The sequence below is a fragment of the Anguilla anguilla genome, chromosome 2 (assembly GCF_013347855.1).
Source record: "Anguilla anguilla isolate fAngAng1 chromosome 2, fAngAng1.pri, whole genome shotgun sequence".
Classification (NCBI taxonomy): domain Eukaryota; kingdom Metazoa; phylum Chordata; class Actinopteri; order Anguilliformes; family Anguillidae; genus Anguilla; species Anguilla anguilla.
In genome coordinates, this window is record NC_049202.1 from 52,565,054 (window position 1) to 52,580,509 (window position 15,456).

Genomic DNA, 15,456 nt, shown 5'->3' on the forward strand with positions numbered 1-15,456 from the left:
AAAGCAGCAGTGAACTGATAAAAAAAACAGTGGCAATTGGAACTGCAGTGCATCAAATTGATTAAACTGCAATGTCAACAAATACATTATTTGATAATTCAAAATGATTTATCACGTATTTAATAACTTTTTAACACTTCAACATTTATTACCATCTTATTTGATGCATTATTTAATTTCAGTGCAATTTAATCAATTCTGCATTTATTTTGTAATTATTGTTACTTGCACCCATCATGCCAGTGCAACAAGAATCAGCACACTTAAAAATTTCATGTTTATTTCAATAACCTTGACATACAATACAATAAAGTGGATAAAAGCAGCTGCATTCTCCATAAGCAAAAATCATTCACACTGATCTGGCCACTGTATGACTGAACATACCTTACTGTGATAGTAAATTAATATTACATTACAGATTACAATATTGTAGTTTACACTATTACACCTATTTAACAATAACCATCATGTTTCTTCAACATAGAATACATGAACACAAAGCATAGACTTATTATACCTCTATACAAAACTGGTCTGAGTGATAAACATTCTCACTAGTTGGACAAAGATTGTCATATGATCGTTCAATTTCCAGTATCACTTAATGCAACTGCTGACATTTAAACAATTTATGATGCAAGTATTTTCAGTGTACTTCAAAGCCATGCGTTTGTAATGCATGTTCAGAGCTTCATAGCAAGACTGTATAAGATTGTACGGAAATGTTCCATGCATCTGCTTGAACTTGTTTTGACAGATGAAATTAATGTAAAGCTAATCTTTGCAATTTTGTAACCTTTGGCCTAGTTTTTATGTTAGTCATGTGTTAGTGGATTCATGTCATGTCAGTTTTGTTTTGTATGTCAGAAAAATGAACAAAAATACCAACATTTGAATTCATGTGAAAAGTTGGTAAGCACTGAAAAGATTCTGTTGCGCAAGTGGTAGACCGTTGAAAAAGGAAAAGCAGCTTTTTCTGATCTAAAATGAGTACCTAAGTTTCTCATTTGTCATATATATCTACATATATCCCAAGGTAACCATAGAGTACATTTTGTGCTGTTTTAAAGTCCAAAGGAGATACTATAAAAATATTTCACACCAAACTACAGGGTTGCAATCTCCAAAATGGGCGGAACTCAGTTGCCACACATTCAAGATTTTCAAAGGCTTTTCAACAGTTCAGACACATTAGTATTAGGAGCTCTGTATCCATAAACCAAATATCCCCCTTTCTGCAGCTTGTCCTCCGTCTACTCCCGCCTCTTCTTAAGTGCTTTGATCTAATCTCTTTGAGCGAGTTATCTCTCTGGAGATTACGATGGCAGTTTTGACAGAGCTGGGAAGAGTCTGGGTTATTGCTGTGAGAGGAGGAACAAAGGGCAGCCCAGGCACTGAGGATGGTATCGGGGTTGAGAGAGATCGGCAGTAAGACAGGAGCAGACAGGCCTTTGAATCGTGTGACGGCTGATGCGGGAATCTGACACCACAGAGCTGAGCACAATACAATACCACAGCAAGGCTGCAGAATTCATTTACTGGCTCCACAGACAATTAGTAAAGCATGCATCACTTGAGTTATTTCTATATATAAATTAACTGTCTTTTTCAGAGAGATTGTGTGTGTGTGTGTGAGAGAGAGAGAGAGAAATGGGGGCAGGAGAGGGAGAGAGAAAAGGAGAGGGACAGAGAGGGAGAGAGAAAGCCTTCTGCTTCTCAGCCCCAGTATATTGCTGAGCACTATCTACCACAATCTGGTCTGTGACCTCCCACTGTTTTCCCATTTATATCTGGACTTAAAGCACCTATAAGCAGCTGCCTGCAATAATGGTTTGAATGTATTTTAAATTTTATCATACTGACCAATAACCAGAGATGGCTAATCCCAGGTCATGCCCTTTGTGGCCATGAATAGGGCTGAAAACCAGACAACCCCATCATTAATACCTGTTAAGACCTGTTGCTTTAAATACATTTTATATAAGGAGACTGAGACGAGGGTCATTCTGAATGGCAAAAGGCACTATGAAGTCAGCAATCCATCCAATGGCATCTTTGTTAGGTCTCTGGCTCTCAAATTAATTTCTACATAACAATGAAAAGTAATTTTTGATTTTGCTATTGGACGTGAACAACAGAAAGTGATTATTTTCCTGGCTGAACAACAGCCTCTTCATTTGAGGACACTTGGCAGAAGGCCTTGGGACTCATTTCATGTCTGTATGCTGTGAGTGAGCGCAACCAAATGTAGCCTTACACTCTACCCTTTGTCTACAGATCTCTGTGGCTGGCTGATAGCAGTTTAAAAGTTTTTGAACATGGCAAATGACCCTCTCGTTTGTATACCCATCCAACAAGTTATTTTGCAACACACCAGATGATGCGCTGCAAAGAAATTATCAGTTGTCCACTGATTAAGCAACCAGTCAGTCTCTGTTCTGTATGTGTTGTCCCTGATCTGATGGTTGAGGATGGGTGTTCTACTGATATGAGCCTAATGGAGAAAAGGTAACAACATCTGAAGCTGAGCTCTGGGACAGCGCTGGTGATGAATGTTTCCTTTTAGCCGCACAATAAAAATGTCTGCAGCCGGCAATTAAGCATTGTAATTACAAAGGGATTCTTAAATATGCAGACACTGTGCACACATCCCAAACACCAGGCAATTGTTAATTATTGCTAATGTTGGCTATTGGGGTAAAGTGTTAGAAGGGAAAGGCAGGATTATAGTGTACATCATTGCAGTTTCTGTATCCTGCACATCACTGCACTCAGCCCACCACAACTTCTGCCTGATTCCAGAAAGTTCTTTTAGTCAAATTCTGTACACACAGGTAAGTTCACTCCTGTACATAAACCTGTACATGGCATATATCCAATGATGAATTCTGTCTTCATAAAATATCACAACAGATTACAAGCTTTGTAACAATTCATTTGCTCCATGTCCCTGTTCTTTCACACAATTACTGTATTTAATTTGAATTAGTATTGTCTACTTGCTCTCCTCGAAAGGACTGAAAAAACTCAGTGTTTTGGGTGCATAGTCCATCTGATAATCTCTTGATTACATTTTATTTAGTTACGGTTATAGTGTCTATTCCTTTGGTTCAGTGGCTGGCAAAAAGGCCAAGAAAAGGCTGAGAACCGCCCCCCAACAGTGCATTAAAATCATATAACCGCACATCTTATTGAGGAATGTGGCGTGTGTAGGCCTAGACCAAGGTCACTTGTGAAAAAATGAATACAAGGCATTCACTCATTTTCATTAGACATTTTGCATTCAAAATTACATGTTATTAGCCGTTTGCCTGGAAATACATGAGGGTCAGGCTATTATCTGGAAAACAACCTTTGGCATCCCGTAATAAACATTATTTTACAATGCAATGGGAGCATTACTTCATGATTCCAGCAAACAGCTCAAACCGTAGATATTATCTAGCCAGCAGACACTCATTCCAGTCTTTCTCGTTTTAGTCAAGTACCAGCAAGCTAGCGTTATGCTAGGTTTGCTGTCACAGACATAATTTAGGATTAAAATTCAATTTTATGTTGGGTTAAAATGGTCTCACAGTATGTTGCAGCTATAGCGAAACCATAGTGAATTCTTCATTCAATTGAGCACCTATGTGAGGACACTTGCCAAATTGAATAATTATGGCACATATTTACACCAAATTGGCAAGCTATCTCAGTGCTGATGTAACCAAGATATTCAACGTAGCCTAAAGCGAGTGTTGTTACATGTTCCCTACATGCCGTCTGAGCCTAAAGATGGTCTACGACTATTGCTCGTCTAGAATTGCTGACATTATGCTGCAATTGGTTTGACACGCCATTTTCATTGTTTATTTCCATTGCTTTCCCGAAATTTAATTGCACAATCATTGATTTATTTAAACTACTTCAAGCTGCTGAAGCGATCATATGTTCTTGAATATTTTACTTTATTACAGGCTGCTATGTGTTCATTGTGTTAATTTGTAAACATTTTGATAGAAATTTTTTATATAGGGTGTAATGGGTTATGGCATATTACATGATTTCAACTTTTTACTGCAGTCAAACAAGAAACAAATGAATAAAAAATAGCAATATATCACAATATCAAATTGCAATACTTGAGTGTATTGCAAAAACACAAAGTATCACAATAACATCGTATTGTGACGAAAGTACTGGGATAATATTGAGGTCCCTGGTGATTCCCACCCCTTTTTTCAGCTTCAGACATTTTGCATAATTGAATGAAATCAACTTCCTTGCTTTTTATGTTCACGGTTACTGTTATACATTAAAATCATGTCAGACATAACTTTCAAGCCATTCTACCCCTCAAAGCACTTTTTATACAGAGCAAAAATATTCAGTTGTACAAACTGTAAAATTATTTCGTATATATACTGAACAGAACACCCATTGCAATTACAGGCACCAAATCATAAAATTTACAAATTCCACACCATTCCACTATTTCAGCATAAACCAACAAAATCACGTGGCACAAGAAAGAATTTCAACTTCTATATATAGCTTCAAGAGACTGCCATCACCATTTCCAAAGAAAATTATTCTCACAAGATATTACAGTAGAACCTCAAAGATACAAATGCACTGAGAATGGAGCTTGTATAGAACTCAGCAATATCATAATAAACCAAGAATATTTTTAATCCTTTATTGATTGAAATGGTTATTACTGTAGGTTATTACTTATCGATATTACTCTTGCAGATTTGTCAAAATAGCCTACCCTCATCCTGTAGCAGTAATGGATCTCATTGGAACCATATCTTTTTGGCTTTATGAATGACACTTTACTTTTCTAGTGATATTTTGGCTTCTTTTGCAAACTGATTGATTTAGTTCTGGCCCTTCTTTACATTTAACACTTTACCCACATACTAAAGCACTCCTTAGCAATAGTGCTCCTTTGTCTAATTTTGATCAAATTATTTTGTGTAATTCATATTTAGTGTGACTCCAATTCATACTTAGAGTGTTTAACACTCACTGTTTTGTATTAATGATAGCAAGAATATTAAAAAGGTGTATTTTACTTACAGTTTCAGACCACTTCCATTGACCGGTTAGTCTGTACCTCTAGAGTTCATACTGTAAGTACCAGAGTATATCAGCTGATAATTTGATCAACTTGCATAATGAGGTCATGGTGTTGACAGCAGCAGTGCTGGAAGCAACAATCCAACAGAATATCACTGGCTCCAGACCTCGTGACAGTACTATGAAATTCACTGGCACCGTGACGAATGCTGCCTCTGATTGAACCTCGGAGAGGATTACAGCTGTGAAAAGCAGGTCGAGGAGGACTCCCTGGAGTGAATGAGCAAAGGTTGAATTTCGCTCTTCTTCTGTGAAGACGGGGTGGAATTAAAATTTGGGGAGCGACCCAAGCTCTTATACTTCGTTTCCATTTTTGGGGCCTCTGGGGAGAAATTGAAGTTTGCCACCTGAAGAAATACAAAGAGACGTGCTCAGCCGAAGGAAGGTTCAAATACGAAACCTAACAAAAAATGAATTCTTTTTTGTGAGAACTATCACATGCCTGAAGGAAAAGAGAAAAAAACTCATCACTATAGGAAATGCGAAAAAAGTTCTGGTCCCTGTATTCGCTCATAGAGACCTGTCCGTTTCAATTCAGTTAGAAACACCAAGATATGGACAACCTCTTTCATTCACCTCTCATAAAACACAGTACCAGTTCAACATGGCCTCTTCTATATCATATATATCATGGCCTGTTCCCATATTGACATAATCTGTCATGGGATTTCTAGAGCCATACTGATCTTTTAGCCTTGAGCACCCCCTGGTGGAAACCAGCACACATACCAAATTTGAAATAATATTGCAATATGGCAGTACATTTTTTTTCATTTCCATTGTCCTTAGCTTGGCCTAGATTGACTGAATTTGGAACTTTTAAAAAACAGATTTATTACTTAAATAATTACAATACGATACAGACACACACCTCCACCGTGTTCCTCTTGGCTTTACGTTTTGAACGACATGCAGTCGCAATGATGAGGGCAAACGTGGACAAGATAAGTGTGGCGCAAGGAAAGATGAAGAGCAGGTTACTGGTCGCTGTGAAAAAAATCAGAAGCCAAATACAAACATATATAAATATTCTATGACAAATTAGCTACATAAAACTCTATCACTTAAATCTTCTGTTTCTGATATTCAATGCAAATGTTTTAGACAGCACTTATGTATTTTAACAGGAAGAACTCTCCTACTTTCTAAGTATTGTACCAAGATAACTTTCAGCTAATTATAGCTTTTCTTAGTTTATCAGAATTTCTATTTTATTTTTCAACAGAGCACCCAAACTTGTCATTACAACATACAACAGTACTTACTAATTTTATACCAATCATGGGTAACCATGTACTGAAGATGCACTCTAGATCACCCTAACAGAATACATTCACATTTTGTCAAATGTGGTGTGTCTGAAAAAACAGATGCATCCATGTGACCTTTAACGTGAGCAAGATTAAACAAGCTTCACAATGTGGCAAGTTCTTAACATTTGCCTGGAACAAACTATCTATCTATAAAGCAGTCATACATTTTATAATTTGGCGGAGTTGAGTTCAATGATGCGCACAAGTCACAAGACACTACTTCTATCAGTTACAACAAATCAATTTGGCATACATGTGGCTGGAGCCACCATTACATTGAGCTCTTTGCGAATTTGCTGAAATGATTAGCACCACCTCGAACGTGCATAATCCTCACCAATAGTAGTGTTCCTCTTTCTGACAGCCATGTTTTCACCAGATTCAGAACAACTAAATGAAGGAGCTCAATTCAAAGATGTACTCCTAATATTATAATATGCATCAGTACCATGTGGTGTCCTGTCCCTCATTTTCTGGAATAATGAGGTCAAGAAATCATGTTCCATAGAACTTCATCATGACTCAGCAAAATCTCTTGGATACGAGTATACTCATGAACCCAGTGGTCAGACTTACGATCTCTCCACGCTATAATGTCATAGGAGGTCTGGAGCGTGCTGATGTCATTCCTGACTGTCAAGTTCAGACAGTATTTGCCCACAGATGTGAAGGTGTAGTTCAGGTTAAATATGTTTCCATACAACTTCACCCAGTGGCAGGACACTGGAGAAACAGCCACGCAGTTGGGCACCATTGACCAACATATCCACATAGGAGGACTGGTCACCAAAATAAGAAAAATCACAAAAAAACAGGGAAAGGGACGCTAAATTAGAAAAGGTTTGTCCACACAAGCCAAAAGTACATTTTAAATGTTACTGTCAAATGTTATGATAAATATGAAAAACAAATAATTTTATAACAATTTTACATACAGGTACTACAAATGTTCTTTCTATGCCAATAATTTATCATATAAATTACCATGTGTATCATAGCACAAATTCCCACACACCTGCAGTACATAATATTTTTCTTTGTGTGATGATTTTAAACAAGCTATATATAAAGGAAGTGTACGGGAAATGAGCTTAGATTTACAAAATGACACTAACCTCCCACCAACAAACACGGACAGGCTAGTACTTTGGGAGACCTTATAATCTGAGGGTCCCATCAGCTCAATAGTCCTTATGGCATCTGGAAAATATTAATGACCCCAGATGAAGAAGGGTCATTTTCAGTCTCTTCTAATAGCAAAGGTTTCACAAATGGAACCTGAAACGTTCATGCTTGTACTTTAGCATCAATCCAAAGCCAACAGCTGCTATAAAGCTCCGCAGAAAAACATTAAACTGCAGTGATTTATTCATTTTACTATGCCACAGTGTTCATACTTCAGTTGAATGACTTAAAAACTAAGATAAATTCATAAGAAAAAATATAGTATTTAACAATGTGTTTCTGACCATTTGAACTGACATTTTTTCTCTTTTCAAAGGTAAGCTAATGTTAATGCACATATATGAAATATTATATGCAATAACATTCAATAGTATTAATATTTAATATCTGAATTAATTATTATTTTGGCATTCATTAAATAAATGTCCCTTCCCTGAGTCATGCAGCTTCCTACATGCAATGAGTCCACAATAGACCTTTCTCCAGGTTCAAAATAAAACTTGAATAATTATGTTATGCATATAGCAAAAACAGCATGTTAATCACATAAGATACAGATGAGCTTGTGTTTAAAATGCCTGTGAACTGTTAAGCAAATAATATTAGAATGGTAAATGCGCTGCCTTCAAAGCAACATACGAATCACATCATAAGAGTGAAAATGCCATTCTGATGTACACAGTTGGCATGAGCATCTCCAATTAAATGAACCCCTCCAAGACAACAGATCGCTGTAATTATGACCCCTATGACAAATGCAGATAAAATAACTATTTCTATGTTTGCAAGATGTGTTTACAGATAAAAAATAGTAATACAAATAATAATAATAGTAATACAAATAAGAAACACTGTACAATATGTAACGTTTATAAAACAATATAAAACATACCCAATACTTTTAAGTCTGTGGAGTAGAATCCTGTTAGTCGTGTGTGTCTGGCCCAGTAGGCACCCAAGGTCAGTCTTACAGTGTAGTTTCCCGAAGAGTTGTAATTGTATCGCACAAAAGGCTCCTTTCCCACTATAACTTCTCTGTAAATAAGTGATAGAGGAAATAAGTGAATTGAAGAATGGATATACTGAGAAACAAACCAAGTGAACTGTATAAAATGGCTCCTGCATTTCAGTAGCACATTAAGAGTTGCCATAAATGTAAGTTTTTTGATGTTGCTTATTTACTCTGAAAATATTTAATTTAGGACTATGAATTTTTATTTCAAACAGCTTTCACATGTCAGAAGACATTAACCGTTTCAATTATATTCATGACTTAATTGAGTTGGATGCAAAGTACCAAAGCACACACAGCCTGATGTTACATTCATACCACCCAGTCAGTATATGATGGTGCAGAATAATTGTCATTAAAAATGAAAACGCCCTATTTCCAATCGTAACATGAGACAGCTACATCCTGTGTACACATTGATGCACAAGCAACTCTGTAATTTATTGTGAAGTCAGTTGTGGTAACACCCAAATCGATGAGGAAAGCTGCCTTTGTTTGTTGGCTGGACTGCAACTGCGGGGCCAGCCCTACAAACGCGAATGTCTGTGACTGAGTGATGAAGTTACACTATTGATCGGCCAAGTTATGAAGTTACACCATTAGGTCCACCCATATACTAGGTTCTGACCTGGTCTTGTTTCTTAACACACAGGTGAGCTTTTACAAAGTAAATAACATGCCATACAGACCAATCTGGTGTGTGCGGATTAGAAATTCTTGTGACAAGGTGGCTGTTTCTTTTCCATTAATCACTTTTGGTTTCCAAAAGATTAGACTTCTGGGTGTCAAGATTAGGCTTCTGGACGTCAACGCAGCAAGCAAAGTAGTTTAACAGATTTAATATTAAACACTGAACTAACTAAACAGTCCTCAACATTGACGAGTAAAATACATTTATTTGATAAATATTAAACACAATTTAAAATGCCTGTCTCCCCAAAATTACAGTACATGTAGTTGATTTTCCACACCATCAGTGGCCCTAATTTCCAAATCTGAAGCCCTCTCCATGACATCACTGGGTACCAACCCTCTCGTTTTCTTTTTATATGGCTGTAAACATTTGACAGCAAAAAAACTAGTTGTTATGGCAACTCAGAGACGACATAACTAACAGCTGTCACATCATGTATTTTTGGTCACCTTGTATCCAATTCCCGCCAGAATACACCCCAAAAGCCATACTAATTTTTCGAGTACAGATAACGTTTTAAAATTATGTATGAGTTAATTTCTTGTAAATAAAAATAAAGCTTTATCCGAAAACTACTTCTGGAACAGTTTTTGTTTTACTTAGCTCACTCAAAAACACTTTTTTGGAAATATTTCCCTCAAAGATTGTCACATTGCTCCGTTCCTTTGGGAGGTGGTATAGGATTGAATTGCACATGTACAACCCTGAAAATGGCAGTAGCCGCACTGTACATTAAGTCTTTGATCGTGTTACATTTATCAAGCGTTACATTTATGGCGACTATATTGCACTAGGTTAACTTAGCAATTTAAATGAAGAAAAAAACCTCAGGCCTACCCGTTCCCCAGGTCCCACGTATACGTGAACTTCACATAGCGAAACACGTGTCGTGGGTCAAAAAGCTCGAAAGAAGCTTCTGTCGGTATGTCAGCAGCTAGTTCCAAGGTGCTCCGTAAGTAAGTTTCATTTCCCTCCATCTGACGAAAAGTAAGTTTTCCCGAGGCCATTTCTACATAGAGAAATAATTCATATTTATGTGTAAAGATTCCATTTTTCCGTCAAAAGTGTTGAAATGACGCTCATTGTGGAACTGGCCTACCTGATAAATTGATTGTGTCATCGGTGTAGACGGCTTGCCGTACCAGAGAGATCGAAAAGTAGACAAAGACCGCAACGCATTTCATCCTGCCAGCAGCAAATTGAAAAGTGATTCTGAACTGTACCCCACCAGTAGGCCTATGATCTGTTCGAACAGGCTACCCACTCAAAAGCATTTTAAAAATATGAGCTGTAAATTAATAATTTATATATAGGCTATTTTATTTTCAATATCTACATGAAAAATACAATGCCATATAGGCTAATTTACGAAAACAAGTAAACAAACCTTTCGACAAATATTGTATTTAAACTTAAAAGTAGTTAAAAGAAGAATAATAGCCTAATTACCGACACATATGCATGTAGACACATCCAGTTCTCACTTGCAGCACGAACGGAGGCGACAGAATGGCTGCTGGAGTAACCGACTACAGCTTCTAACTGGAACACTGTCCAGACACACTAATTAAACTACAGTTGACGCCTTGTTGCCTCTAAACCGCTCGAGATGGCCGTGTTGTTTCAATCCAGAACAAAGCGTTAAATCATTGCCACGTGTATCATGGTCTTATAAACATTAGATAAACATTATAGATAACACAATAAAAGACCAAAATAACCCCAAAATGCGATATTTCATAAAAATGCAGTTTATTGGATGTAGATGTATGCCCTATCCGTACATATCCTTTACAGTTTGCATATTTTTTCACAGCTACTGCTGGAAATGCACTGAAACAATCCTGGTAAAGGGTCAACAGTAACATTAACAGATTTTAGTTTTGGGTTAAAACTAGGCTAACCAACATAAAACGGCTATTTTATTAAATTTTATATTTATATTTTATTAAAATTTAAGTAATTACACTTTCCAATTATGCAATTAAGATCTAATAATTCCACTGTTGTGTTTTTACGTGATATGCTGTATAATGCAGAACAATGCTGGACACAGGACTGGGACATCCCTGTTCAGGGAAGGAAGGCATTCCTCAAAGTTTAACAGTTTGTAGCTTTATATTAGACTACATATTTTATTATTTTACTTCCTAAACTGCCTAGTCACACTGTGTCTAATGGTGGTGTTGATCCAATATTTGCTTCCCTGAAAAACAAATGTCTTAAATGTCATCTGGCTGTATGTTGCAATGTGAAATGTGCCGGGCGGCTTGGTTGTAACGCACATGTGACTGATTGGCCTTGTTTTCATCTCTGCATCCACATTCCACATTGGCCATGTTAGGTTTAATCTGTTCACGGTTGTCAGTGTTGTTTTCCGGGGAATATGTCAGTGCTTTGTTGCTGTTGTCACTGAGCGGTGTTATTCTTATTTTGAAGTTGCTGAAACAGCAGGGTATTGGCTGGTATTAGCTTGCATCAGTTTGTATGTGTATTGTTTTTGTCCTCCTACTACCCACCCCTGTAAAATACTTGTTCATGTGAATGTGCCTGTTAAGGATAGCAAATTTAAAAAGGTCAATGCAAGAGGGGGCCATGTTGAGAGTATTTATTTATTTGCTGTCTGTAAAATGAACTTCAGCTAACAGCTAATCCAACTTTCACTATTACTTCAATCATTTTTATGCTGAGAAATGTACATGTTTTGGATTACAATTATGTTGCACATCTGAAGGTCTGACTTCCACTTCAATATCAAAAGAATCAACACACTGTATAGGAAAATTGTCCAAATTATTACTGTACTTCTTCCCCATGACCAAAACACAATGGTTCCTTTGGGGTGGTGTGTGCAATGCACAGAACCAACTTTAGACAAGAAAAGATTCTTGCTGTATATTGAGGAATTACTGGCTGTCAAAAGGAAAGTCAAAAAGGTGGCCACCATAATTGGGGATTAGGCCAAATTAGGCTATGTATAGCTTTCCATGTTGGATGGAGGATTAAATAAACCATGGAATTGGAAGAGTCTCAGGAGGAAATGTTTTAGAGATGCTTTACAACAATGAAGTTGGGAATGAAATACCATGGTTGTAGGTTATAATCACAGGTGTACCCCTGAACAAAATGCCCTTACAAAATATCCACTGGTAAAGGTAATGTATGAATTTTATAATTCTAAGTAAATAAAAACCTCAGCTGAGGAAATTAATATTGTTTATGTCTTAAGTCTAGTCCAGATATGCCAGCAACGAAAAATACACAACAGAGAGCTCAGGAAAACTGCGTATATAAGCCACCAGGAAAATGTTTGAGAAACTATAATATAGTACAATCGAATGTCTTTGTAATTTTCCGTATTATCAGGCGAATAACACGATTGTGATTGTCTATGGTATTTCATTGCAGTGCGCGGTGGAGACATACGGTAGAAACAACAGCTCGTATTTAAACTACAATATGTGAATGTTATAACAAGAAAGCCAACACCGCATGCTTAACGTTATATGTGCGAATACCGTTATGCAAACGAATTGATAACATTCAAGAATTACGTCAGAAAGAGGTTTCCGGAAGTGGTTTTGGAACGTCCCTCAACAGTAGTTTAACTGCCGCATTGATAACATTTACACAATTCCGGCGTCTTGTTACCTGGTTTCAAAATGTATTTTAGATGCAATAGCTAGGCATGCAGGTATTGTTGGAAGTGATCAACGATGGGAAGCGATGCTGTTATCCCAACACCTATAAAACAGGAACACGTATTTCGTATAATTAATTGTTGCAGTTATGTTTACAGATTGCTTCATGTTATGTGTGCATGCCACACCCATTTGCTGCTCACACAGTGCAAGAAAAACAACAACAATAAACAAATAAACAAGACACTATGGTGATGCAGTACGACGGACTGTAGAAAATTTGTATTGCGGCCTCAGGGGAGCGCCAGTCACCGGTATTCCGCCAGGTCCATTATGGCCCTCTTTGCACAGCACGGAGTGCATTGGGAAGGTGTGACGTCGCGGATCCCACCTTCTCTGCCTCCGCACAATCACACACGCAATAAGTTTGACAGTAAGCAGCATTGCCGCGAGCGCACGGTTGCGCTTTGTCCCAGCCACTTGTCGAGTGAAATTTTTTTAATTTTAATAGGCCAAGTAGTTGCAGGGAAGCAGTTAGTGTCCTTCGAAAGAAGATACTTGGAATGTTCAGCAGTTTGGTGCTATATCGATTTTCTTGTTTTGCGCGGAGTAATATAAAATAGATTATTTTTGTAGTGAAAATAAGCAGAGGAATACAAATATGTCCAGGGACCCCGAAGAAGTGAACAAGCTGACCGAAAGTACATACAAGGTAAGATGTTAAACCATGACTTAACATTCAACCGATTGCATTGTGATGAGCGGTTCGCAGAGTATAGCATCACGCTAATTCTAGTCATAGTGGTTCATTTCATGTTTTGAAGCTTTTAGAGTTAGTGAAGATTTGTTTTGACGTCGATTTATATGTTTATCCATGGTCAAGTGTGAATTCTGACTTCCTTTACTGGTCGACTTGGTCTTGTTTATCTCCATGCGTGTTAGTGCTTGCCCAATTTCATGAAACATCCACACGCCCGCATGTGCATTCGCAATATCCTAAAATATAGAAGCATTTATTTATTGTTTTGTCAGTCGTGATTTATAGCGAATATGAGGATTTTCCTTTTCAACGACAAACTATGCGTTTTCAATGAAATAACTTTAAACTTTGATTTCCTTTAAAACGTTATTGTTCAAATATTCATTTTCTGAAGTTATTATATTAGTACAAGTAAATAAAACATGGAAGACTACGACACTGATTTCTGAAGTACGTCTGAAAAAGTATTGTTTACCACAGGTTTTTCCAAAGAAAGTCTTTCCTGCCAAACCTGGTTGGCTTCAATGGCACACCCAGATAAGAGGGATAAGGAGAAATGCATTAATAACTTGTCATGCTAACTTAGTCATTGTAATCTGAGTGCGCGCGCGCACACACCTGTATCGCTGATAGTGGGGCTACGTTAACAGTAAATCCACGAAAGTAAATCGTTGAACAAAAGCGGAACGCTTCAGTGATACACCTGTCCTTTCCCGAAGAATTAGATTGATTTGCATATTTGCAAATATTATTTGGGGTCATTGCACAGCATTTGGACGTTTATACTGATAACATTTTTTTAAACCTATCAAACCGTGCTCAGAAGAAACAGAATGTGATGAATGTGATAGATCAAATACAAGCCCTTACTAATCGGCAACAACTACAGGTACTTTGAAATTTGGGTGAAGAAACCTGTTTCTTTTTTTTCCTGCTTCTTTCTTTTGGTCAAAGGGCTGCATACCTGGCTGGTCATTGTTTGAGAGAGGGTGTGCCTTGGGAATTGAAAGAGGAACTGCTGAACATTTTATTGTGGGCATTTCACCTGGGTTTAGTTTCCTTGAAAATACTGAAGGACTTTGCTCCTACATAGCAGCTAGCTTGGTGAAAAGGAACAGGTTAATCATTAAACTTTTTATTATATGCCTTCACTAACATTTGCGCTATTTTAGTTGGTTACAGTTAAAGTTTCATTTTAGCATTATCACATTTCTGTTCAACGTGCATGGTTCACAATGTCAGAATAGAAGATCCCAGTAATATCTGAACAACAAATTATTATTTCATTGTATATTGTTCTGGATGCATTTTAGTGTTTCAGTGGTCACAGTCATATGTATTTTTATCATTTGTTTACATACACACACACGCACACACACAGAGGGTTATAGTGATTATTTTCATTTGAGATTCCTGTTTAACCCCCCACATTTTACCTCACTTGGAATCAGCAATGCTTTTTGGTTGCCAGTTTGCCACTCATAGATTCACAGACAACTAGGGAACTCATCCAATACACTCAGTCCAATGACAAGCTCAGACTCAAACTAGACTGTGCCTAAGCCACAGAGTATAGATTGTGCTTTTGGTGAATGTTTCAACTATTTGAACCACTTTGGGAGTCCTAACTTTGGTTATGTTGCTACTGTTGGGCTTATGTTCATAGGGGCTGGACATTAACTAGGCTATACCTTTTCAAGTCAGTAGTTTTCAGAATGTAA

At 37.3% G+C, this 15,456-nt stretch overlaps 2 protein-coding genes across 4 annotated transcripts in view; one reads left to right on the forward strand and one right to left on the reverse strand.

Moving 5' to 3' along the window:
* Positions 1–1,108: 1,108 nt before the first annotated feature.
* tmem130 (transmembrane protein 130) lies at positions 1,109–10,858 on the reverse strand. Its single transcript, XM_035404970.1, has 8 exons — positions 10,784–10,858; positions 10,434–10,519; positions 10,172–10,343; positions 8,521–8,663; positions 7,559–7,643; positions 7,020–7,222; positions 6,002–6,117; positions 1,109–5,477 (listed from the first exon to the last, which is right to left on the reverse strand). The coding sequence occupies exons 1-8, from the start codon at positions 10,795–10,797 to the stop codon at positions 5,307–5,309; spliced, it is 990 nt and encodes a 329-aa protein (XP_035260861.1). The 5' UTR covers positions 10,798–10,858; the 3' UTR covers positions 1,109–5,306.
* A 2,512-nt stretch (positions 10,859–13,370) lies between these two features.
* Positions 13,371–15,456, forward strand: part of baiap2l1a (BAR/IMD domain containing adaptor protein 2 like 1a) — a 34,635-nt gene continuing 32,549 nt past the window's right edge. The window contains exon 1 of one of the 3 annotated variants that reach the window (XM_035404969.1): positions 13,371–13,687. In XM_035404969.1, the coding sequence (XP_035260860.1) occupies positions 13,637–13,687 (51 nt within the window). In that variant the 5' untranslated portion in view covers positions 13,371–13,636. The remainder of the gene's footprint in view (positions 13,688–15,456) is intronic. The other 2 variants (XM_035404967.1, XM_035404968.1) reach the window with 2 other exon arrangements.

Coding starts and splice junctions, on each gene's coding strand:
- tmem130 (XM_035404970.1), bottom strand. Junction 10,344..10,433: donor TGACACAATCAATTTATCAG/GTAGGCCAGTTC, acceptor TTCTCTATGTAG/AAATGGCCTCGGGAAAACTT. Junction 7,644..8,520: donor CACAGACTTAAAAGTATTGG/GTATGTTTTATA, acceptor AATATTTTCCAG/ATGCCATAAGGACTATTGAG.